Source organism: Macrobrachium nipponense, chromosome 11 (assembly GCF_015104395.2).
Source record: "Macrobrachium nipponense isolate FS-2020 chromosome 11, ASM1510439v2, whole genome shotgun sequence".
Taxonomy (NCBI): Eukaryota; Metazoa; Arthropoda; class Malacostraca; order Decapoda; family Palaemonidae; genus Macrobrachium; species Macrobrachium nipponense.
Genome location: NC_061087.1, coordinates 59,038,701 through 59,064,550, shown reverse-complemented (window position 1 = coordinate 59,064,550; position 25,850 = coordinate 59,038,701). Strand labels below are relative to the sequence as shown.

The window sequence follows — 25,850 nt, the reverse complement described above, 5'->3', positions numbered from 1 at the left end:
ATTTCGGAGTTAGTGGGGCCTAATGAGCCTGAATGTCTTCTCTGTCCAGTGAGAGCACTTAGACATTAGTGCAAAGGACCAAAGGTATAAGAGGTAAGAGTGATAACCTGTGGTGTTCAGTGAAAGATCCTTCTCGTCCTCTTTCTAAAAATGCGCTCTCCTTTTTCTTTTTAAGGAGTTTGATTTCTGAGGCACACGGACAATGTCAGGACTCAGATATCAAAGTGTTTTAAAGTCAAAGCTCATGAAATTAGAGCAGTGTCTACGTCTATGGCCTTTAGACGTAATCTGTCTTGAAAGACATTATTAAATCTACATATTGGAGAAGCAATTCTGTCTTCGCATCTCATTATCGACAGATTTGCAAACCACATATGAAAATTGCAGTACATTGGGGCCATTCATTGTGACTGACACGGTATTGGGTGAGGGAGAGAAGGATGTATCCCATCCTCACTAACTTTTCTCCTTGATTATGTTTTTTGTATTTTTAAGGTTTTCTGAAGATACAGGGAGTTTTTTGAGTATCTTTCAGTCTTTTAATGTCTGGTGTATTTCTTAAACGGTTGTGGTGATCCCTCGTTTTTCATTGTATTTTGTGGTGATTTGTACTGCGCCCTGAGCAGGGGCATTATAGTCTTGTCCGTTACGGTCACGTCCTCAACGACAAGTACTTATTATTGTGTCCGACGCACGGATCCATATATCCTGTCGGTACAATAAAGGCCAGCAGACTACAGAGGCAGTAACCACTGAGTCAGCGGTCTTTAAAGGTAAGGAACCTATATCTTCGGATAATTCCAACAGTTATTTTAGCTGCCATTGTCCCACCACCTAAATGTGTCAATCAGCTATATGTAACCACCGGGTAAGTTATATAAGTGAAAATGACATTTTTATAATAATATAAAGTTTCACTTATACTTACCGGTGGTTTACATAACGAAGCCCGCCCTCCTCCCCTCATATGGACAGGTAGGCATGAAACTTCTGATTTATTGTTGGAATGGTTCCCGGTACCCGGTAGAGGGCGGGAGTAGAGGGATCACCTGTCAAACCATTAGCGCTACCGCGAATTTCAAATTCTGCCGTGACGTCAGGAGACGACAGCTATATGTAACCACCGGGTAAGTATAAGTGAAACTTTATATTATTATAAAAATGTCATTTTCATACAATCAACTTACCTGGCAGATATATACATAGCTAAGACTCCGTCGTCCCCGACAGAAATTCAAATTTCGCGCCACTCGCTACAGGTAGGTCAGGTGATCTACCGGCCTGCCCTGGGTGGCAGGACTAGGAACCATCCCCGTTTTCTATCATATTTTCTCTGTCGCCGGTGGTATCAACATTGTTGTTATTACCTCCTGACTTAGATTCATTTTTCAACATTTGATCAACGTTTTTCGGCTTTTTGGTGACGTATTTGGATCGTGTTTTGGCATTCGCTACTGTGGACTGTTTTTGGAATAACTCTTTTGGATTTTTCTCAGTATGTCTGATTCTAATGTGAGTGTGAGAATGTGTGTGAATGTAGGTCTGCAGTGAGGATACCGAAAGCTTCGGTTGATCCTCACACTGTATGCCGTAAATGTAGGGGGGTTCAGTGTTCTGCTATTAACACTTGTAAGGAATGCGAGGGTTTGAATGCAGAAGAATGGAAGACTTTGACTTCTTATTTGAAGAAGTTAGAGAGGGATAGAGTTAGACGACTGAAAGGTGTGAATTCAAGGCCTATTGAGCCTTTCACGGATAATTCTAACCCTACTACTGTAGATTCTCCCTATAATTATCATTCTCAGAGTGTCTTTTCGGATTCGGCATCGGAAATCGCCAATCTGAAAGCGACTATTCGAGACATGAAGTCCAAGATGGCGGACTCGAAAGGTAAGGCTAGTGATAGTGAACATTTTAGTGAAGTGAGTCCCATCAGTGTTGTGGAGGGGGCGTTTGATCGTCCCTGCGGCGCTCCCAGGCCTAGACCTCTTCCAAGCTCACATGCCCAGAGGAGAAGGAAAGTCGAAAGCCTTAAGGAGGTCGTGGGGAATCCCCAACGGTCAGACGTCCCTTCAGCTAGCTCTGCTTCATGGCAGCCAGCTCAAGGGCGCTATAGAAAAAGCGTCCTTCGCGAGTGTTTCTCGTCCTCTCCCTCTCCCTCACCTAAACGAGGGTGGAAGGAGTCGGACTTATCGAGACCGCTGAAGCGTCATATGAAGCAAGACATTGATTCCAGCCCAGAGCGCTTCTCGGATGACGCCCCGTCTGCTATTAAGAAGGCGAAGTTGGCGTCAGCGTCTCCTGACGCTTATGAGGAAGTACCCCATCATGCTTCTTCCCCGAGTGATGACGAGAGGCGTCATACACTAGTGTAGGAGAAGCGTCAAGAAAGATAATTATGGCGGTTCAGGAACAAACTGTCATCTCTTGTGGGAGTGTTAGCGCCCCGTCGGAAGGACGTGACACTTCCAATTAAGAAGTCTCGTCCTCTCGCTCCTGCTCGGAGAACGGGGGCTGACGAGAGGGTTGTAAGACAAGAGAATCGAAAGACGTCTTTGAGAAGTGAAGCGTCATTTCAAGGTAGGAAGCCCTTAGAGAGCGAAGCGTCTTCCAGACGCGAAGCGTCATCAAGACGTCAACAAGAGACGTCATATATGACGCTCGGAGAGCGGGAAGCGTCATACAACGACTCTAAAGCGCGAGAGAAGCCGCAGGTGACGCCTTCCAAGTCGTATCAAAACGGAAAAAGGAAAGACTTTCATTCCCTTAGCCCCTCTCCGATCAGGAGTTTGTCTCCTCCAGAGGAAGAAAGCTCTGAAAGGAGAACAGAAGCTCAGGATTATCACGAGTTGGAGCAAAACTCGGATGATGACGATCATGGAAGAGAGGGCTTGTCGAACTATAAGGTGTTGACTACCCTGCTTTTGGAGGAATAACGGAGACGAGTTGACTCCGGCTGATCCTCCTTCTCCGCGCTCGCTCTTTCGAGTGCGAAGGCGAAGAAGCCTTCATCTTTTCTGAAGATGAAGCCCACCATCTCGATGAAGCGGGCTTTAAACGCCTTAGATTCCTGGATGAAGTCGAAGAAAGACTTAGTCAGGACAGTATTTTGCATGCCTCCAGCAAGGTTAGCTGGGAAAAGAGGCATATGGTACAAGACGGGAGAGGATATGGGTATCGCTCTCCCTCTACAAACTGAGGCAGACTTTTCGACGTTTAGTTGACGCTTCAAGGCGTCCTAGTCTTAATTCTGCTCGGAGTTACATGAGTATTTCAGAACTGGATCATCTCCTCAAGGGACTTTTCCATGTATTGGAAGTCTTCAACTTCTTAGATTGGTCCCTTGGGGTGATGTCCAAGAAAGCTCACGATTCACAGGGAATCGAACCTGAAGCCCTGTATGCATTTTGTCTTGCATCGACAAAGCGGTACAGGATGGATCTGTTGAAGTCGCTTCATTATTTGGAACAGGTCTTTTAAAGAAAAGGACGGTGTATGGCGCCTTCTTAACAAAGGCAGTATCGCATGCACAGAGGGCAGCTCTACTGTATGCACCTCTATCTGACTATTTGTTCCCTTCTCAGTTAGTGAAGGACGTGGCTCCACTCTTTAACTGAGAAGGCGACGCAGGATCTTCTGACGCAGTCAGCTAGGAAGAAGAATCCTGCTTTAGTTTCTGACAAGAAAGAACCTAACACTTCTGGGCAGCCCTTTCGAGGTGGTCCGATCTCCAGACCTCCAGCAAGAAGGAAGGCTCCAGAGAAGAGAGGTAGGTCCGCCTTTCGTCCCTTTAAAAAGGGAAAATGAAACATTTCTCCTCCAAACACCAGTAGGTGCCAGGCTCCTGGGATTCGTGGAGGCCTGGACACTGATAGACGCAGACGCGTCTTCACTAAATATCATAAGGAAGGGATATCGTATCCCTTTCCTGAATACTCCGCCCTAACGTCAATACCAAGGGAACTATCAGCCAAGTACAAGGACCCTGTGCTGAGGGATACTCTTTCGATCGATGGTGGAACAAATGTGGGACAAGAGTTGCAATAGAACTAGTACTGGATCAAAACTCCCCGGGGTTTTTACAATCGCCTTTTTCTAGTGGCGAAAGCCCTCGGGAGGCTGGAGACCAGTACTCGACGTCAGCTCTCTGAACAAATTTGTTCAGAAGGAGAAGTTCTCCATGGAGACTTCTGCTTCAGTCCTAGCGTCATTACGACAAGGAGATTGGATGGTGTCTCTAGATCTCCAGGACGCCTACTTTCACGTCCCGATCCACCCTTCATCGAAGAAGTACCTCCGTTTCATGACGGGGGGAAGGATCTTTCAGTTCAGAGCCTTGTGTTTCGGCCTGTCCACAGCTCCTCAGGTCTTCACAAGCCTGATGAGGAATGTGGCGAGATTTCTTCATCTCAAAGGAGTAAATGTCTCTATGTACCTAGACGACTGGCTCATCAGGGCCAGATCGGAGAGACAGTGTTTGGAGGACCTAAAGTTAACTCTCGATTTGACCAAGCGTTGGGATTGCTGGTGAACCTCGAGAAGTCTCAGCTGACCCCCAGACAAGACCTAGTCCTATCTGTGGGGATTCGGATGGATTCTCGGGGTTTCGAGTTTTTCCTTCGCAAGAGAGAACAGCAAAAGGTTTGAGGAGAATCTCTCTCTTCTTAGAGAAACATCAAACGTCAGCGAGGGAATGGTTGAGCCTTCTGGGGACGCTTTCCTCGCTGGAACAGTTCTTCCCACTGGGAAGACTTCATATCCGTCCACTTCAATTCTTCCTCAAGAAGTCTTGGAGCTGGAAAACCGGACAACTGTCGGACGTTTTTCCCATTCCAGTGGAGATAAAGGCACACCTACAGTGGTGGTTGCTACCTCTGGAAAGAGAACAAAGGGATCTCTCTAAGAACACAGAACCCAGACCTAGTGTTGTTCTCCGACGCGTCGGAGACGGGTTGGGGAGCGACATTAGGCTCAGAGGAAGTGTCAGGCACCTGGGAACCAGCACAGGTGTCCTGGCACATAAACTGCAAAGAGCTCTTCGCCGTACACCTGGCATTGAAGAGCTAGAACCTCTGGTCAGAGACAAGGTAGTGCAAGTAAACGTGGACAACACCACGCACTTGCCTACATTCGGAAACAGGGAGGGACACACTCCTCGTTCCTTTACGAACTCACGAGAGATCTATTAGTTTGGACGTCTCACAGGAACATCTCCCTGCTGACAAGGTTCGTACAGGGAGCAAGGAATGTGAGGGTCGGACAGGCTCAGCAGGAGGAACCAGGTCCTTCATACAGAATGACTCTGCACGAGGAAGTATGTCTCGATCTCTGGTCTCTGTGGGGAACTCCTCATGTGGATCTCTTCGCAACATACATTTCAAAAAGGCTACCAGTGTTTTGCTCGGTCGTGGAAGACCCAAGAGCGATTATGGTAGACGCCTTCCTGCTAAACTGGTCTCGAGTGGACGTTTACGCTTTTCCCCCATTCAAAATCCTGGGTTAGTAGTGAAAAAGTTTGTGGCGTCAAAAGAGACGAGGATGACATTAATAGCCCCCTTTTGGCCGGCCCAGGAATGGTTCACGGAGGTGGTAGAGTGGATCGTAGACTTTCCAAGATCCCTACCAGGAAGGACGGATATTCTCAAACAACCACACTTCAAGAGGTACCATCAAAACCTCCCCGCTCTCGCTCTGACTGCCTTTCGACTATCGAAAGACTTGTCAGAGCGAGAGGCTTTTCTCGCGAAGTGGCAAGCGCGATCGCGAGAGCTCGCAGATCCTCCACTACGAAAGTATACCAGTCGAAGTGGGAGGTCTTTAGAAGGTGGTGTAGAGCCAAGAAGTTGTCCTCCTCCTCTACCTCTATAGCGGAAATTGCTGATTTCTTGCTATTCCTGAGAGTAAAGTCTCATCTTGCCGTATCCACAATAAAGGGATACAGAAGTATGCTCTCGGCTGTATTCAGGAACAGAGGTTTAGATCTGGCAAATAACAAGATCTCCACGATCTCGTAAGATCTTTTGAGACTTCAAAGTCGAAGGAACCAGTACCTCCGAACTGGAACTTGGACGTAGTCCTCAAATATCTGTCTACGGATAGATTCGAGCCTCCGCATCTGGCATCATTTAGAGACATAACGAAGAAAATGCCTATTTCTTTATCGTTAGCGACGGCGAAAAGAATTAGTGAGTTTACAAGCTCTGGCAGGATAAAGTAGGATTCAAGGGAGACTCGGCTATTTGCTCGTTTAAGACCCTGTTTTTAGCGAAAAACGAGAACCCCACGAATCCCTGGCCTAGGACATTCGAAGTCAAAGGAATGTCTAGTCTCGTAGGCAGAGAAGCAGAGAGGTCTCTATGCCCTGTTAGAGCTCTGAAGTTCTATCTTCAGAGGAAGCGTCAGTTGGGAGGCGCTAGACAAGGTCTTTGGTGCGCGGTAAAAAGACCCCCACAAGACTGATGTCCAAGAATGCTCTAGCGTTCTTTGTAAGAAACGTCATTACGGACGCTCATAAGGTCTGTCCTGACGAACAATTACAACTACTGAGGGTAAAAACTCATGAAGTAAGAGCGGTTGCGACGTCTCTCTCGTTTTATAAGAATATGTCGCTTAAAAACATTTTAGATACGACATATTGGAGATGCAACTCAGTATTTGCATCTCATTACTTGAAAGACGTGCGTGTGACGTATGAGAAGTGCTTTTCTCTAGTCCGATCGTATCGGCAGATACGATTCTGGGTACGGGAGCCGACACCAATCCTTAAAATGTATATACTGTTCTTCTGTTTGGATATGGTCGAGAATCTCTTCGAACAATGGAGGATTCAGGCTCGCACGGGCGGCCGTCTATGTTGTTCATAAGAGAATTCTCGTCATATCCAATTAGTTGAGTATAATTTTTTTTTTGAAAAAATTATTGTATGTGTGCGTAGTGGGTTTTTGAGTACGGTTGTTTGTGACGAGTTCGGGGATAACTCGTAACAATCCTTAGTTCTAACACATGGTTAGGATCAGTGGTGGTCGGGATTGTTGTGTGCTCCTTCATAAGGTGTATTGTCATATAAGTGGATCAGCACCCATTGACAAAGTCCTTTTAGGCTCTGCTGAGTAAGTGGGTAAGACCCCATCGGCAGACCCACAAGAACTCTTGGCCATAGATCATATATCTCGCTAAAGTTTCTTGAGGTGATGAAGACTACTGGGCAAACACCCACCAAGTCTACCACCTATCAGGTAGGAACCAAGGTTTTATTTATACCTACAACATATGTTGTTTACCTGTCTATTCCATATAGTAGCTGTCTCTTACCCTCCACCGAAGGGTGCCAATCAGCTATGTATATATCTGACAGGTAAGTTGATTGTATGAAAATGATATTGTTATGTTACAATAAAGTTTCATACATACTTACCTGGCAGATATATACAATTAAAGGCCCACCCAGCCTCCCCGCAGGAGACAGGTGGAAGAGAGAAAATATGATAGAAAACGGGGATGGTTCCTAGTCCTGCCACCCAGGGCAGGCCGGTAGATCACCTGACCTACCTGTAGCGAGTGGCGCGAAATTTGAATTTCTGTCGGGGACGACGGAGTCTTAGCTATGTATATATCTGCCAGGTAAGTATGTATGAAACTTTATTGTAACATAACAATATCATTTTTCTTCACATCGTGAAGGCTTTTTCTCTTTTTCTCTCACTAGTGTGTATGTGCAAAGCTAATGTAAGTACGTGTTTGTTTTGTATTATTCATACTGTCGTGAATTGTGATTTATTATGGAGAGACCCCCTTGCCCCCCATCAGCCGCAGATTGTGCCCTGGTGTGGAGGGCTGTAAGTGTGGGGCCTTTCGGTCCTCTGTCGAGGTAGATCTTCATGAATTTTGCACTAGGTGCCGAGGGCGAGAATGCTCTCGCACCGAGCCATGTGTGACGTGTGTATTGTTTGGTCAGAGGATCAGTGGGAGTGCTATGGAGGGAAGAAGAAGCCGCGTAAGCCGGCCAGGGAGTCATCGGAGGGATCTCCTGTTACTCCCTTGGTCATGGACACGTCTTCTTCTTTTTTCCCTCCATCTCAGCTCCCTCGTATGGCTCCTTTCCCTTCGGGGGGGGGGGGGGGGGGGGCGTATCTCGCTCCTTCTCCTCTCACGATCAGTCGAGCGTGGGGAGGGGGCTAGATACCCCGATGTGCAGTTGTATTTAGGGTCGTCCGTTTGCTCGGGGTGGGAACTGTCCCCCCCTCCACTAACCCGACTACTCTTCCTTCCTCAGATCTGCTTGACACGGGGGACGATCTTGGACAGGCCTGGTACTCGCTGGGGCTCCAGGGGACACCGAGTGTTCAGGGGCTGCTTAGTCATCTGGCGAGAGGGTTCAGGGTGGTAACTCATGGCCCAACCACGAACACGACCACGACGGTATCCACGCCTGGCTACGCTGCTCCACCGCACCTGGTATACACCCAGCGCGTTGCCATGGTTACACCGACAGCTGCTGTTCAGGCGCTGCTGCCGGATGTTAAGAGGTATACCGTGACGCCGCCGCCGCCTGGTTTTGCCACTCTTGCTCCAGCCCCTGACTTCCAGTGTCCCAAGAGTTCTCCTTTGGACCTGTCTGTTCCTGGAGGGGTTTTAGGGCCCCACCGGATGGATGCCTGCGTCAGTGAGGAAGGATCAACAGGTCTGGCAAGCTTCTCCCTTCAGGGAGAGTAAATTGGGAGGACTGGTTTCTTGAAGGGCTTGAGACCCTTTGCCTGAGACTCAGACACCCCCGAGTTACAGAGGCCCTTCGGTGAGATCATGGCGCTGATTCGTCACCGCAAAGATCTCGGGGAAGCGACCATGACCTCTTCTTCAGGAGACTGTCCCTCTCATCTCAAATCCTTTTGGGGTCCTGAGAAGGAACCCAGGGTTTCGATGGGACTGCCATGGTCTGTGCTTGCCGACGGAGTATTTGGTTAAGTGAACACTCTTGTCTCAGGACAGGAGAATTCCCTTCAGTCCAGTCAGTTGGATAAGCTTCTTCCCCCTCCTCTACCTCATCAGAGGCGTTTCTACATGCCCTCGGAAAGATTCTTACCGACTAAACAGGTTGACCTGGACCCGGTTCGTCTTGGTCCTGGTTTGTCGCTGTAGTATCATACTGCAGAGAGTGTATCCCTCTCTCAGCAAGAGGCAGCGACGGTGGAGGCTACTGCCTTGGCAGCTCTCCAGGCAATCTCCTGGCTAGTCCTGTGGTTGTTCATGGTGTCTAAGGTTGCTGCTTCTTCTGGAGCTATCATCCCTGGAGAAGACTCAGCCTTCGGGAGACTGCTAGTCTGGAGGTAGGAGTACTATTTCCTACCTGGCTCACCAGACAGCAAACCTGTGGGCGAACCTGGTATACTCAAGAGCAGAGACACTGTTCTCTCTCGGGTATCCAGGTCTCTCGGTCCCAAGTCGATTTTGGCCCTTCGCAATAGACCTTTGCTGGGTTTTGCCTCTCTTCAACAGAGAGCAGGTAGATGCTGCGGTAGGCAAGCGCCAGGATGATGATAAAAACTGCCTTGTTCACCAGGTAGTGGCGAAGACCTCTGGGACTTTGTGCTCCAATGCTGCTAGACCTTCAAGTCTAGCTAGTTCTTCCTCGGCCCCTGAGAACTGGCTGTTCTAGCTTGCTGAAAGTTAATCCATATGTAATGACCTCTGGTTTGTATGTTAGGTAACTACAATTTACTTTTGATGTTAGGAAAATACAATTTACATATAAATTTTCTAATGTTTTGTTGATGAATCTGCGTTGTGGCTAACTGCAAATCAATTTGTGCTGTACTTTTATAAGTTTGATAAGGGATATGCAAGGATGTAGCAAAAGTAATTTGAAATATTTAACTTAACAAAATTTATTTTAGATATTTCATTTATAGACCAGGCATTGCTTTACTATTGCACTTGATGGCAGTATGCATCTTGCTCTGCCAAGACCAATCAAGAAATAAGTATAGGGAGCACATAAGAGGCCTCCCTTCCCTTCCCCTAGTAAGGTCACATTGCTTTTTAATCAACTAGCACTTCAATGACAGTTTGAATTTATTGACTAAGCTCTGAGACCCATGAAGATGTTAATTTGTTAAGCAGTGGTATGTAACTGAAAACATGAAGAATGCTTTAAAAGTTTCTATTTTTTCACAGGCTGGACTCATTAAGACTGTACAGAGAATATCAGAAAATATTCTTGACCAAGGAGGATACTTGCGCAAAATTGAAAATTTAGGAAATCGAGAGTACCATATAGAATGAGTGCACATGGTCGCATGCATACAAAGGGAAGGTAAGTATCAAATTTGTGTAGAAAGTTATCTCTTCTAGTTTCAGTATTGCTATATCGAGTTGAAACTTATGTGAAATAATTTGCTGAGGTTAAGTAGCCTTTAATCTCGTATAATTGTGGTGCAATTTGAGTGAAGATTTTCTCAACTAGCTGCTTCACTAGTTCATGACTACAGTAGTTGTTAATATGTTTATGTGAAATATATAGGTATCAGTTAACTTTACAATAATAAAACTATACTAGGCTTTTTAAGACAATCAAGATTGGTAAAATAAGTCAAGATTTCGGTAAGAAATCTTTGGTGATGCTACCAGAACCAGGAGGTTTTTTCCCATTAGATTTTTTTTTTTTTTATCTTTCTGTATGTTATGTCAGTGCTTTGTTTTTCCTCTTGTGAGTTCATGATTACTGGTTTGTGTGTGCAAACTGCAACTGGTTTTTGTTCATACACATTATACAAACCTGAGGTCCTTTACATTAGGAATTACTTTCAGTGTAGGCTGGAATTCAGCAGTACGTAAACTACTGTCCACTAGTCGGGAGTCCCACCCGCCTGGATGTAAACATCCATTTTGCTTCGGCCCCCTTGGTGATCAGACATGTTTTTTCGATCTCTACCCATTGTGTGTTGAATGTTTTTGTGACTATCAGTAAGATCTTTATTTTTGTTATTGGATGTGTATTGCATTTTGCTTGTTTGTCTTATAATTTTCCAATTATTGCAACATGCAAACCCACGATTTAGATAAGCCTAAACATCCCTCCTTCTCCCAGCGTGTTGCAACATGCAAACTCATGACTTAGATACGCCCAAACACCCCTCCTTCTCCCAGCATGTGTGCCCGGGAATTGGAGGGAAGAAGTGTGGTAGCTTCTTCAGGTCATCATTGCTAGTAGATCCACACACCCTCTGTGTCAAATGCTGGGGGCAGGAGTCTATTAGAACCCAAACTTGTAGAGTATGTGCCTCCTGGTTGTCTGAGCAGTGGAGTAGGTATGAGGGGAGGAAGCAGTCCTGGGGAAAGGCTTCTAGGACTTCATCTGAGGGCTAAATGCCCTCGATGACTCCTATGGTGGCTGACCCTTCATTGTCGTTTCTTCCTCCTCGTAAGCTTCCTTGCACGGCTGTTTTCCCTTTGGGGGTAATCTCTTCTTCCACTTCCTTGCTCAATTTGTCGCATAAAGAAGGGGTGGAGGGTGTACGACAGGGATTTGTTGTATACAGGGGCCTCTGCTCCTTCCGAAGGGGATCTTTCCCCTTTGGAAGCGAGCAGAGACTCGTCTATCTAATCCGAATTGCTTCTTCAGGTATGGCGGCCTAGCAAAACTGGGATTTGCAGCACGCATGAATGCCACTTGGGTTGCCTGGTATCCCTTCTCTCTAGGGGCTTATGGCACACTTCTCGTCTGCCCGTGTGATGCATGTGGCTGAGGCGGTGACAACAACTACTTTACTTGTACCTGGGTATGTGGTCCCACCTCATTTGGTTTATACCCAACTCATCACCAGCATAACTCCCTCCGTGATGATGGGTACACGACCGCACACCTCTAAGGTAGATACATACCTCTCTTACCTCCTCGTCCAGGTTATGCTGTGTTGTCTCCCTCACCCACATATGTTCCTGCTCTATCCAGAGTTCCATCCCCCTTAGATCTTCCTCCAGGGGTATATTCTCCTGTATTGACTGTGCCTGCTGCTGTCCAAGTTCCTGACTGTATTGTTGACGTCATTGCTGCTGCTCAAGTGTCCGCTGCTCCTGTCTGTGCCACCCCCTAGGCCTGCTGCTAAGGTGGCAGCCCCAGTGGCCCCTTGGTTGGTGGACTTGACCACCATTCAGAAGTTGACAAAGAAGAAGCATAAGGTGTTGTAGTTGTCTGCTGCTTCCTTTTCTTTGACTCCTCTGCCGAGGAAGAAGGTGGTCTCTCCCTCACCCAAGAAATCTCAACACGGACTTCTAAGGGCCTGTTCTCGCTGGCTCTCCTGTTTCTTCGGGAACAGGGACTGCCACGCCTCCTCCAGGGGCTAGCTGGTCAGGAGCCACAATAGTGCAAACTTCGGTTTGCACTTCTGTTGCTAGTCCTAGAGGTTCTGCCTCTAAGACTAGTTCCTTTTTGGGTTCTCATTCGTGAGCTTCCCAGAGTGCATGCAAGTCTGCAGATTCGTGTGCAGCCAGAGTCGATGACACTGAGTCTGCTCACTGTCATGACTCAGGCACGGGGCTGAAGAAAGGGGCGAGTTGCTCAAGTAGCACACCTTACTGGTACTCGCTCGGTGCCCAGGGTTGGCGTGACGGTCCCGCTGGACTATGCGCGCACTGAGACTGGTAGGAGGTACCCCATTCAGTTCTCTTGAGAGGTTTCAACCTTGAAGAGGACTGGGACGCATCGTGATGATGGTACTGACTCTCGCCAGTCAGGTGTGCACTCGTCTCCACTAAGGCCACGGTCACGGATGTTACCGTAGAGTACATGATGGTGGGTTATTAAATAAGCAATCACTTCATAAATGAGTCACTTTAATGGAGAATGTGGGAGATACAGCAGTACAGAGTACCTTCGGCGATCAACTTGCCGGTTACACTACTTTCAAAAGCGGCGTCATGCCACGCACATCATAACGCAAGAATTATGGGTAAAACAAATGACTGCACCCAAGCGTATAATCAACATTGTCAATGCATCATAAATAAAAGTTTAATATTCTAACACCCCCTCATAAACTTTTATTCTCATCAATCTGCAAATTACTACACATCAAACAAATATATGCATCATGGTAATAAAAAAAAAACACAACACCCAAAAACCATGAAAGTTTTCCCAAATCTTTCATCTTAAATCTATGAAATAATACACGTTTAGTGTCAAACAGAGCTTTCTCATTACTACTGGCAATGATCATATCATCAACCCAAACCAATTGTTCATTATTACTACCAGTTTCATTGTAACCTTCAGGCTGTTGAACAAATATTTCACAATCAATATCAGAATTAAGATAGGCAGTTTTAAAATCCATACAATGCACAATTAAATCATGTTGTACTGCCAATTGCATAAGCATTCTAATTGAGGTCATACGCGCAGTAGGAGAAAAAGTATCAGTATAATCAACACCTACAATTTGGGATTTATCAAAATTGAATTTATCAGTAAAATGTACTAACGTAACCTTTCTCAAACTGTCAGTTCCTGGATAATATACAAGATAAGCAGGACTGCATGAATCATAGCCAACAAATATTCCCTTTTCACATCTTGGGTCAAACTTAGCTTTCTTTTCTACATAAGCATAACACAGGGAACCAAAAGTATGCATATTTTCAAGTTTAGGCTTCTTAGACATTAACACTTCATATGGGGTTTTATCTAGTCTAGAATTGTAGCATCTATTCCTTATATAAACAGACTGCCCTAACAGCATAATTCCACATGAATTTTGGTAGCTTTGCTTCAATAAGAGACATCTAGCCATTTCAAACAATGTACGCCACATCCTCTCCAGCATTACCATTTTGGTGTGGTGAATTTGGTGAAGAAAATTCTTGTTTATCTTATTACTTACCAGAAATTCTTTAAATTCTGAAGAAGTAAATTCTCCTCCATTATCACACCTTAATCTTTAACAACACCATAAGAACTAGTATCAGCAAGGAATTTCTTAGTAGCATTAAGTGCATCACTTTTCTGTTTCAAGAAATAAACAAAAACAGACCCTGAATAATCATCCACAAAAACAATACAATATTTAGATTTTTCCCTTGATTCAATACTCATTGGTCCAGCAAGATCACAATGTACAAATTCCATTTTACTCTTTGCTCTCTCATCTGGTATGCTCTGTTCCTTATGATAAATGCATTTTACCTCATGACAAGTTAGCATCCAAAATTACGTTTTGTCACTAATTTTCATCTTTCAGCTTTACTTCTTTAACTTCAAAATGTCTTTAACATTGCAGTGTCCCAAAACCTTATGCCACTCCTCTAGTGAACGAAATTTACATGAGCTACATTATTTAGATAATACAGCTTACCATTTCTTATTTATTTCAAAAGACAACATTTGAGCTTATCAACTCAGAATGATTAGGATTAAAGCTTACTGTAGCTCCTTTACTAACAGCTGATTGTACAGAAAATATATTCTGCTTAAAAGTAGGAATATACAAGGCATTAATCAAGGAACAACATAATTTTGTTTTATACCGTTTGTATCATAAAGTACAATTTTAGCTTTACCTTTACCTTCAACAATATTCTTGCATCTTGCACCATCTGCAAGTTCAACCATATGTTTTGATTCATCAAAGTCTTCATCAAAACACTTAAACTTGGATTTATCAGTAATGAAGTGGGTAGTAGCACCACAATCAACAAAAGAACATTACATACATCTGTAAATATGTTATCAACAGAGCAACTTATTTTGAAACAACATTCTTCATCAATATAATTATTAGTGGAGACCAGGATTACAAACAATTCACAGTTGCACTAGAAAATCTAGCAGGCCTATTAGCCTTTCTACTTCATCATCAAAATTGTGTGTAATGGTTTTGCATTCTTTGCACCACTTACCTCTGTCTTTCTTCAACCTACACTCGAAAGACTTATGTCCAGGCTTACCACATGAGTAACACCTTACTGATGAGCCACTGGCAGACCCACCACACTGAAATCAGGATTTTTATTTTTTAATTCACCTTAAGGACGTTCTCACTCATTACATTAGGCCTATGTGCCTCTTCGACTCCTCAGGCTTTCTTCATAACTCCGTAGCAAAGACTTGAATTCCAGAAACGTAGGCTCACTATCCTTCTGCATAACAACAGTATTGAATGGAGTAAATTCCTCTGGAAGACCTTTCAATACCATAGCAATAAGAAGGCTGTCGCTGATCGTCTCACCAGCTGACTTTAACGAAGTAGAAGTTGTCTCAACTCGAAGAAAATAATCTGTCACACATTCTTCCCCTCTCATTTTCAGTGACGTCAGCTCCGTGTAGAGGGAGATGATTCTTGGTTTGCCTGTACCTTGGTAATGGTCGCGTAGAATCGCTAATGCCTTTCTTCCATCGTTGACTGCATCTCTCATTATTAATTGGAGGCTCTTGTCATCTAGAACTTGAACGATCTCGGCGAAAATGTCAGCATTTTTGTCGATGAATTCTGCTGAAGTTCGATCTTCACTTTCGTCTAGGATAAGCTTTCGAAGTCTCAGATGGGCTAGAAATTTTATCTCCCACATCTCATATTTCTCCTCATCACCATCAAAATACAAGTTCCTCTTGCTTGAGCTGGGCCCATAACCTGTTACCGTAGAGGACATGATGGTGGGTTATTAAATAAGCAATCACTTCATAAATGAGTCACTTTAATGGAGAATGTGGGAGATACAGCAGTACAGAGTACCTTCGGCGATCAACTTGCCGGTTACACTACTTTCAAAAGCGGCGTCATGCCACGCACATCATAACGCAAGAATTATGGGTAAAACAAATGACTGCACCCAAGCATATAATCAACATTGTCAGTGCATCATAAATAAAAGTATATTCTAACAACGGATTGGTCTTCGTGGCGGCAAGCGTGTCTCTTGCCGTGCGAGAGCGCTGTATTGTTCCTTTGGGGGAGAACGCTTTCATAGACCTGCGAACTGATTGTCATTGTGGGTTGGTGAGCCACAGTTAGTTCTGCTAGTAGAGTGAGTGGGAGCGTCTGATCATCCTCACCTATCCCTTCAACTTTCTGGGGTTACACTGGGAGGGATGAGGCAACCAGGGGGAATGCTGGGGAGAGCTCTCCTCAGGGTTCAGCCACAAAGGCATAACGTTCCTGGCACGGTCTTAGGACCCAGGAGGTTGTATGCTCAAGTGTTTCAGGAAGGTCATAGGGTTGTTCCTGATGAGGTTTCAATTCCTGCTGCAGGAAGAGGGTCTCAGGAAGAATGCATCCTAGAAGGACTCGAGGGTCCTTCCCCTCAGGATGCGGACACCCCCGAAATCCAGATGATGTTCGCAGAGGTCGTTATGCTGATTTGTCTGCACAATGGCCTAAGGGAAAGGACTGTGTCTGTGTGTTCTGACTCCCCCTCGCAGTTCAGAGTAGTTCTGGGGTCCTAAGAAGGAACCCAGAGCCTTTACGGGATTACCATGGTCCTCGTCTGAAGTTGTCCTTGACCAAGTGAATAATCTCTTTTCAGGACAAGAAAATTCACTCAGGGCTAACCAATTGGACAAGTTGCATCCCCCTCCTCTGCCTTGACAGAAGCACTTTTACATGCCCTCGGAAGGGCCTCTGCTGACTAAAACAGGTGGAGCTGGAGGGTGGATCGTCTAACTCCTGGCTTGTCACTGCAGCATCTTGCAGAAAAAAAACGTCTGGTTTATGCAATAAGAGGCAGCGAACTGGGAGGCTACCACTATGGCAGCCTTCCAGGTAGTCTCCTGGTTTGACCTGTGGTCCCTCACAGTATCCAAGGTTGCTGCTTCCTCAGGGGCTGTTGTTCCTGGGGAGGACTCGACTTTTGGGAGACTGTGTCAGTCTGAAGGTAGGGCCATCACATACCTAGCCCACCAGACTGCGAACCTGTGGGCGAACTTGGTACTCGGGAGGAGGGTCGCTGTCCTGAATTTTATTGTCAGGTCCATTGGTCCATAGACGGTATTGGCCTTGAGGAATAGACCGTTGCTGGGTGCTACTGCTCTCTTGCCTAGAGAGATGGTAGATGCTGCGGTAGACAAGTGGAGAACTGAAGATGGTGACCATCTTGTCCAACAGGCAGTTGCGAAGATCAAGGCCTTCCAGAGCAACTGCGGCTAGGCCTCCGAGCCAAGCTAGCTCTTCCTCTGCTCCCAAGAAGCCTCTTCCATTGAAGAGGACACAAGGAAATACAGGTAGTGTTCAAGTTACGATAATTTCATACGATAATCCGATTTTACAATGGGGTTAGCAATTAATACTGATATGTCAATATTTTGAAAATATTTATCAATTTCACTTGCAACGGGTGCAGGCAGCAGCATACAATCGGAGCATGACAACGCTCAATTATACCGATGTTGGACTGAATCTGATTCTCATTTTGTGTCCAATTTTTTTCTACTGATATATCATAGTCAGAATGCATTGGAACCTCCGAATTGGCTTATATTAATAAAAATACTATACAGTGGACCCCCCGTGTTAGCGTTTCTCGGCGGATTCGCGAACTCACGTATTCTTGGATTTTCTCGTCTAGAAACATTTTCCCCGCCCCCCTTTATTTGTGGAAAATTCGCCTATTCGCGGTATTTTTCTATGAGAAATATCCACAAATTCCTTTTTTTCATACAATCAACTTACCTGTCAGATATATACATAGCTAAGACTCCGTCGTCCCCGACAGAAATTCAAATTTCGCGCCACTCGCTACAGGTAGGTCAGGTGATCTACCGGCCTGCCCTGGGTGGCAGGACTAGGAACCATCCCCGTTTTCTATCATATTTTCTCTGTCGACGTGGTATCAAACATTGTGTTATTACCTCCTGACTTGGATTCTTTTTTCAACATTTGATCAACGTTTTTCGACTTTTTGGTGACATATTTGGATCGTGTTTTGGCATTCGCTACTGTGGACTGTTTTTGGAATAACTCTTTTGGATTTTTCTCAGTATGTCTGATTCTAATGTGAGTGTGAGAATGTGTGTGAATGTAGGCTGCAGAGTGAGGATACCGAAAGCTTCGGTTGATCCTCACACTGTATGCCGTAAATGTAGGGGGGTGCAGTGTTCTGCTATTAACACTTGTAAGGAATGCGAGGGTTTGAATGCAGAAGAATGGAAGACTTTGACTTCTTATTTGAAGAAGTTAGAGAGGGATAGAGTTAGAAGACTGAAAGGTGTGAATTCAAGGCCTATTGAGCCTTTCAATGATAATTCTAACCCTACTACTGTAGATTCTCCCTATAAATCTCATTCTCAGAGTGTCTTTTCGGATTCGGCATCGGAAATCGCCAATCTGAAAGCGACGATTCGAGACATGAAGTCCAAGATGGCGGACTCGAAAGGTAAGGCTAGTGATAGTGAAAATTTTAGTGAAGTGAGCCCTATCAGTGTTGTGGAGGGGGCGTTTGATCGTCCCTGCGGCGCTCCCAGGCCTAGACCTCTTCCAAGCTCACATGCCCAGAGGAGAAGGAAAGTCGAAAGCCTTAAGGAGGTCGTGGGGAATCCCAACACGTCAGAACGTCCCTTCAGCTAGCTTGCTTCATGGCAGCCAGCTCAAGGGCGCTATAGAAAAAGCGTCCTTCGCGAGTGTTTCTCGTCATCTCCCTCTCCCTCACCTAAACGAGGGTGGAAGGAGTCGAACTTATCGAGACCGCTGAAGCGTCATATGAAGCAAGACATTGATTCTAGCCCGGAGCGCTTCTCGGATGACGCCCCGTCTGCTATTAAGAAGGCGAATGGGTGGCGTCAACGTCATCTGACGCTTATGAGGAAGTACCCCATCATGCTTCTTCCCCGAGTGATGACGAGAGGCGTCAGACACTAGACGTAGGAGAAGCGTCAAGGAAGATCATTATGGCGGTTCAGGAACAACTGTCATCTCTTGTGGAGTTTTAGCGCCCCGTCGGAAGGACGTGACGCTCCTCCTATTAAGAAGTCTCGTCCTCTCGCACCTGCTCGGAAGACGCTCTTTTAGAAGTGAAGCGTCAAATCAAGAGGATCTTAGACGTGACGCTCCGTCCAAGATTGTGACGCCGAGTAGGAAGCCCTTAGAAAGCGAAGAGTCTTCCAGACGCGAAGCGTCATCTAAACGTCAACAAGAGACGTCATACATGACGCTCGGAGAGCGGGAAGCGTCATACAAGACTTCTTCTAAGCGCGAGAGAAGCCGCAGGTTGTGACGCCTTCCAACGTCGATCGACGGGAAAAAAGGAAAGACTTTCATTCCATTAGCCCTCTCCGATCAGGATTTGTTTGCTCTCCCCAGAAGAGGAAAGTTCTGAAAGGAGAACAGAAACTCAGGATTTTTGATCACCGAGTTCGAACGAAACTCGGATGATGACGATCATGGAAGAGAGGGCTTGTCCAACTATAAGGTGTTGACTTACCCTGCTTCTTGGAATGGAATACGGAGGACGAGTTGACTCCGGCTGCTCCTCCTTCTCCGCGCTCGCTCTTTTCGATCGCGCGAAGGCGAAGAAGCCTTCGTCTTTTCTGAAGATGAAGCCCACCATCTCGATGAAGCGGGCTTTACACGCCTTAGACGCCTGGATGAAGTCGAAGAAAGACTTAGCCAGGAACAGTATTTTGCATGCCTCCAGCAAGGTTAGATGGGAAAAAGAGGCAGATGGTACAAGACGGGGGAGGATATGGGTATCGCTCATCCCTTCTACTACAGAGGCAGACTTTTCGACGTTAGTTTGACGCTTCAAGGCGTCCTAGTCTTAATTCTGCTCGCATTACTGGAGTATTTCGGAACTGGATCATCTCCTCAAGGACTTTTCCATGTATTGGAAGTCTTCAACTTCTTAGATGGTCCCTTGGGGGTGATGTCCAAGAAAGCTCACGATTCGCAGGGAATCGAACCTGAAGCCCTGTTATGCATTTTGTCGTGCATCGACAAAGCAGTACAGGATGGATCTTTGGAAGTCTCTTCATTATTTGGAGCAGGTCTTTGAAGAAAAGGACAGTGTATGGCGCCTTCTTAACAAAGGCAGTCTCGCATGCGCAGAGGGCAGCTCTACTATATGCACCTCTTTCGGACTATTGTTCCCTTCTAAGTTAGTGAAGGACGTAGCTCACTCTTTAACTGAGGAAGGCGACACAGGATCTTCTGACGCAGTCAGCTAGGAAGAAGAAACCTGCTTTAGTGTCGGACAAGAAAGAACCTAGCACTTCTAGGCAGCCCTTTCGAGGTGGTCCGATCTCCAGACCTCCCGCAAGAAGGAAGGCTCCAGAGAGAAGAGGTAGGTCCGCCTTTCGTTCCCTTTAAAAAGGGCAAATGAAACATTTCTTCCTCCAAGCACCAGTAGGTGCCAGGCTCCTGGAATTCGTGGAGGCCTGGACACTAATAGACGCAGACGCGTCTTCTCTAAATATCATAAGGAAGGGATATCGTATCCCTTTCCTGAATACTCCTCCCCTAACGTCAATACCAAGGGAACTATCAGCCAAGTACAAGGATCCTGTGCTGAGGGATACTCTTCGATCGATGGTGGAACAAATGTGGGACAAGAGTGCAGTAGAACTAGTACTGGATCAAAACTCCCCGGGGTTTTACAATCGCTTTTCTAGTGGCGAAAAGCCTCGGGAGGCTGGAGACCAGTACTAGACGTCAGCGCTCTGAACAAATTTGTTCAGAAGGAGAAGTTCTCCATGGAGACTTCTGCTTCAGTCCTAGCGTCATTACGACAAGGAGATTGGATGGTGCTCTAGATCTCCAAGACGCCTACTTTCACGTCCCGATCCACCCTTCGTCGAAGAAGTCCTCCGTTTCATGACGGGGGGAAGGATCTTTCAGTTCAGAGCCTTTGTGTTTCGGCCTGTCCACAGCTCCTCAAGGTCTTCACAAGCTGATGAGGAATGTGGCGAGAATTTCTTCAATCTCAAAGGAGTGAATGTCCGATGTACCTAGACGACTGGCTCATCAGGGCCAGATCGGAGAGACAGTGTTTTGGAGGACCTAAAGTTAACTATGGATTTGACCAAGGCGTTGGGATTGCTTGTGAACCTCGAGAAGTCTCAGATGACCCCCAGACAAGACCTAGTCTATCTGGGGATTCGGATGGATTCTCGGGGTTTTCGAGTTTTTCCTTCGCAAGAGAGAACCGCAAAAGGTTTGAGGATAATCTCTCTCTTCTTAGAGAAGCAGCAAACGTCAGCGAGGGAATGGTTGAGCCTTCTGGGACGCTTTCCTCGCTGGGAACAATTCTTCCCTCTCGGAAGACTTCATATCCGTCCACTTCAATTCTTCCTCAAGAAGTCTTGGAGCTGGAAAAACGGACAACTGTCGGACGTTTTTTCCCATTCCAGTGGAGGTAAAGGCACACCTACAGTGGTGGTTGCTGCCTCTGGAAGAGAACAAAGGGATCTCTCTAAGATCAGAACCCAGACCTAGTGTTTGTGCTCGACGCGTCGGAGACGGGTTGGGGAGCGACATTAGGCTCGGAGGAAGTGTCAGGCACCTGGGAACCAGCACAGGTGTCCTGGCACATAAATTGCAAAGAGCTCTTCGCCGTACACCTGGTCTTTGAAGAGCCTAGAACCTCTGGTGAGAGACAAGGTAGTACAAGTAAACGTGGACAACACCACCGCACTTGCCTACATTCGGAAACAGGGAGGGACACACTCCTCGTTCCTTTACGAACTCACGAGGGACCTATTACTTTGGACGTCTCACAGGAACATCTCCCTGCTGACAAGGTTCGTACAGGGAGTAAGGAATGTGAGGGCGGACAGGCTCAGCAGGAGGAACCAGGTCTCATACAGAATGGGACTCTGCACGAGGAAGTGTGTCGCGATCTCTGGTCTCTGTGGGGAACTCCTCATGTGGATCTATTCGCAACATACATTTCAAAAAGGCTACCCAGTGTTTTGCTCGGTCGTGGAAGACCCAAGAGCAATTATGGTAGACGCCTTCCTGCTAAACTGGTCTCGAGTGGACGTGTACGCTTTTCCCCATTCAAAATCCTGGGGTTAGTATTGAAAAAGTTTGTGGCGTCAAAAGAGACGAGGATGACTTTAATAGCCCCCTTTTGGCCGGCCCAGGAATGGTTCACGGAGGTGGTAGAGTGGATCGTAGACTTTCCAAGATCCCTACCAGAAAGGACGGATCTTCTCAAACAACCACACTTCAAGAGGTACCATCAAACCTCCCCGCTCTCGCTCTGACTGCCTTTCGACTATCGAAAGACTTGTCAGAGCGAGAGGCTTTTCTCGCGAAGTGGCAAGCGCGATCGCGAGAGCTCGCAGAACCTCCACTACGAAAGTATACCAGTCGAAGTGGGAGGTCTTTAGAAGGTGGTGTAGAGCCAAGAAGTTGTCCTCCTCCTCTACCTCTATAGCGGAAATTGCTGATTTCTTGCTATTCCTGAGAGTAAAAATCGCATCTAGCCGTATCCACAATAAAGGGATACAGGAGTATGCTCTCGGCTGTATTCAGGAACAGAGGTTTAGATCTGGCAAATAACAAAGATCTCCACGATCTCATAAGATCTTTTGAGACTCAAAGTCTAAGGAACCAGTACCTCCGAACTGGAACTTGGACGTAGTCCTCAAATATCTGTCTTCGGATAGATTCGAGCCTCCGCATCAGGCATCATTTAGAGACGTACCTAGAAAATGCCTATTTCTTTTATCGTTAGCGACGGCAAAAAGAATTAGTGAGTTACAAGCTCTGCAGGATAAAGTAGGATTCAAGGGAGACTCGGCGATTTGCTCGTTTAAGACTCTGTTTTTAGCGAAAAAAACGAGAATCCCACGAATCCCTGGCCTAGGTCATTTGAAATCAAAGGAATGTCTAGTCTCGTAGGCAGAGAAGCAGAGAGGTCTCTATGCCCTGTTAGAGCTCTGAAGTTCTATCTTCAGAGGAAGCGTCAGTTGGGAGGCTCTAGACAAGGTCTTTGGTGCGCGGTAAAAGACCCACAAGACTGATGTTCAAAGAACGCTCTAGCGTTCTTTGTAAGAAACGTCATTACGGACGCTCACAAGGTCTGTCCGGACGAACAATTACAACTTCTGAGGGTAAAGCTCATGAAGTACGAGGGGGCCGGATTTGCTGACGTCTCTCTCGTTTTATAAGAATATGTCGCTTAAAAACATTTTAGATACGACATATTGAGATGCAACTCAGTATTTGCATCTCATTACTTCAAAGACGTGCGTGTGACGTATGAGAATTGCTTTTCTCTAGGTCCTATCGTATCGGCAGATACGATTCTGGGTACGGGAGCCGACACCAATCCTTTAAAATGTATATACTGTTCTTCTGTTTGGATATAGTCGAGAATCTCTTCGAACAATGGAGGATTCAGCTCGCACGGGCGGCCGTCTATGTTGTTCATAAGAGAATTCTCGTCATATCCAATTAGTTGAGTATAATTTTTTTTTTTGAAAAATTATGTATGTGTGCGTAGTGGTTTTGAGTTACGGTTGTTGTGACGAGTTCGGGGATAACTCGTAACAATCCTTAGTTCTAACACATGGTTAGGATCAGGTGGTCGGGATTGGTTGTGTGCTCCTTCATAAGGTGTATTGTCATATAAGTGGATCAGCACCCATTGACAAAGTCCTTTTAGGCTCTGCTGAGTAAGTGGGTAAGACCCCATCGCAGACCCACAAGAACTCTTGGCCATAGATCACATATCTCGCTAAAGTTTCTTGAGGTGATGCAGACTACTGGGCAAACACCCACCAAGTCTACCACCTATCAGGTAGGAACCAAGGTTTTATTTATACCTACAACATATGTTGTTTACCTGTCTATTCCATATAGTAGCTGTCTCTTACCCTCCACCGAAGGGTGCCAATCAGCTATGTATATATCTGACAGGTAAGTTGATTGTATGAAAATGATATTGTTATGTTACAATAAAGTTTCATACATACTTACCTGGCAGATATATACAATTAAAGGCCCACCCAGCCTCCCCGCAGGAGACAGGTGGAAGAGAGAAAATATGATAGAAAACGGGGATGGTTCCTAGTCCTGCCACCCAGGCAGGCCGGTAGATCACCTGACCTACGTAGCGAGTGGCGCGAAATTTGAATTTCTGGTCTGGGGACGACGGAGTCTTAGCTATGTATATATCTGCCAGGTAAGTATGTATGAAACTTTATTGTAACATAACAATATCATTTTTATCAATTTCATCATAAAATGTACTTTTTGTGATAAAACTATTTAAAAAAACCAAGTGTGAACATTTTTAGTGCATTTTTTTTGAGTTTTAACTAACAAAATAGGAAGTTTTAAGCATTTTTGTAGGGGTTCCAACTGTTTGCGGGTTCTAACTATTTTTTGGGGGTCTGGTACGCATCTCCCGCGAATACGGCGCACCACTGTACCATATATGTAGTATAGAGTATATGTAGGCGAGGCTACTGTATTCGTATGTAAACCCATTATACCGTCCGTAGACCACTAGGCTAACTCTTATTAATTTTATTCATTTTCTCTTTGTACTGAATTATCATGTCACTATGCATTTAATTAGCTGAAATTAATAATTACTATACTGTACATGTATAAAGTATACTGTGTATTGTAGGCTATACTACCCTATATGTAAAGATGGTACTAATTACCCTAGTGTAGGCTAGGCTATATTCAAGATATGATTTTTCCAGCAATTGATGGTTTTTGGTTTTTTTTTAAACCTAACCCCATCGTAAGTAGAAGAATACCTGTATCCAGCCCTCTTCTTTTTTCTTGAAGGTAGTGTGACCACTGGAAGGGAGGTAAGGGAAAGAAGAAGGGGAAATGCTAGCGGTAGGATTCCCCTCTAACTACTGCCAGTGGTGGAGGTGTGCCTGTTGAGCCATTTGGCAACATGGCTGTGATACTGAGCCGAGACCTGGGTAGTGGATGTCCTTCGGGCGGGATATCTGTTCCCCTTTGAGTCGAGCCCACCCCTTGCCAACTCCTCCAGTCTGTCCTCAAACTTTCAGTCAACCCCCATATTTGCCTTTTCAAGATTCGTGGACTCGCCTATTTTGCAGATTTTTCTTTGGACCACATTTATCCATTGTTCGCGGGAAATTCGCCTATTCGGAGGTTTTTCTGACAATAAATATTCACTGATTGGTGCATTTTGATGTTATTTTCATGACTAAATACATTTTTATGATACAAAGATGATTTACTAATTTTCAAATATTAATATTGATGCTGTACTGGTAAGTTTAATCAAATTAAATGATATATATTAAAAATAATAATTCTCTCTCTCTCTCTCTCTCTCTCTCTCTCTCTCTCTCTCTCTCTCTCTCTCTCTCTCTCTCTCTCTCTCTCTCTCTCTCTCTCTCTCTCTCTCTCTCCGGCTTTTTTCCCATCCTTATATGGGGTTGCTGTTTATTAGTCTTCTCCATCTTCTGCGATCATGCACCGTTACCTCATGTTCCTCTCCCGCATGTCCTTGTCAACTGTCTCTACATCTCATTTTTGGTCTACCTCTTCTCCTTGTTCCGGGTATTAAAATGTTCATGGTTCTTTTACATACAGAATCCTCCTCTCCTCTCGTAACATCCCTAAACCATTGCAATTGTCTCTGTTGCAGCTTTATATTGTGTAACTTTCACCATCCCTCTTACGAAGTCATTCCTTATCCTGTCTCTCCTTGTCACTCCACACATCTAACCTAACATTCGCATTTCTGCCACTTCTATCCTTCTCTCTTGTTCTTTCTTCATGGGCTATGTTTCACAACTATACATCAATGCAGGTCTGACAATGCTCTTATACATTTTTGCCTTCAGCTTTACATTAAATCTTTTGTCACATAGCACATCTCATGTTTTCCTCAAATTGCACCAAGCTGATTGTTAGTCTTGGGTT

General features: G+C 45.4%; 1 protein-coding gene across 1 annotated transcript in view; it reads left to right on the top strand.

Moving 5' to 3' along the window:
- LOC135206222 (small ribosomal subunit protein bS6m-like) overlaps nt 1-25,850 on the top strand; it is a 75,876-nt gene that overhangs the window by 31,869 nt on the left and 18,157 nt on the right. Inside the window, 2 exon segments of the mRNA XM_064237574.1 lie at nt 10,171-10,261; nt 10,264-10,309. Coding sequence (XP_064093644.1) covers nt 10,171-10,261; nt 10,264-10,309 — 137 coding nt within the window.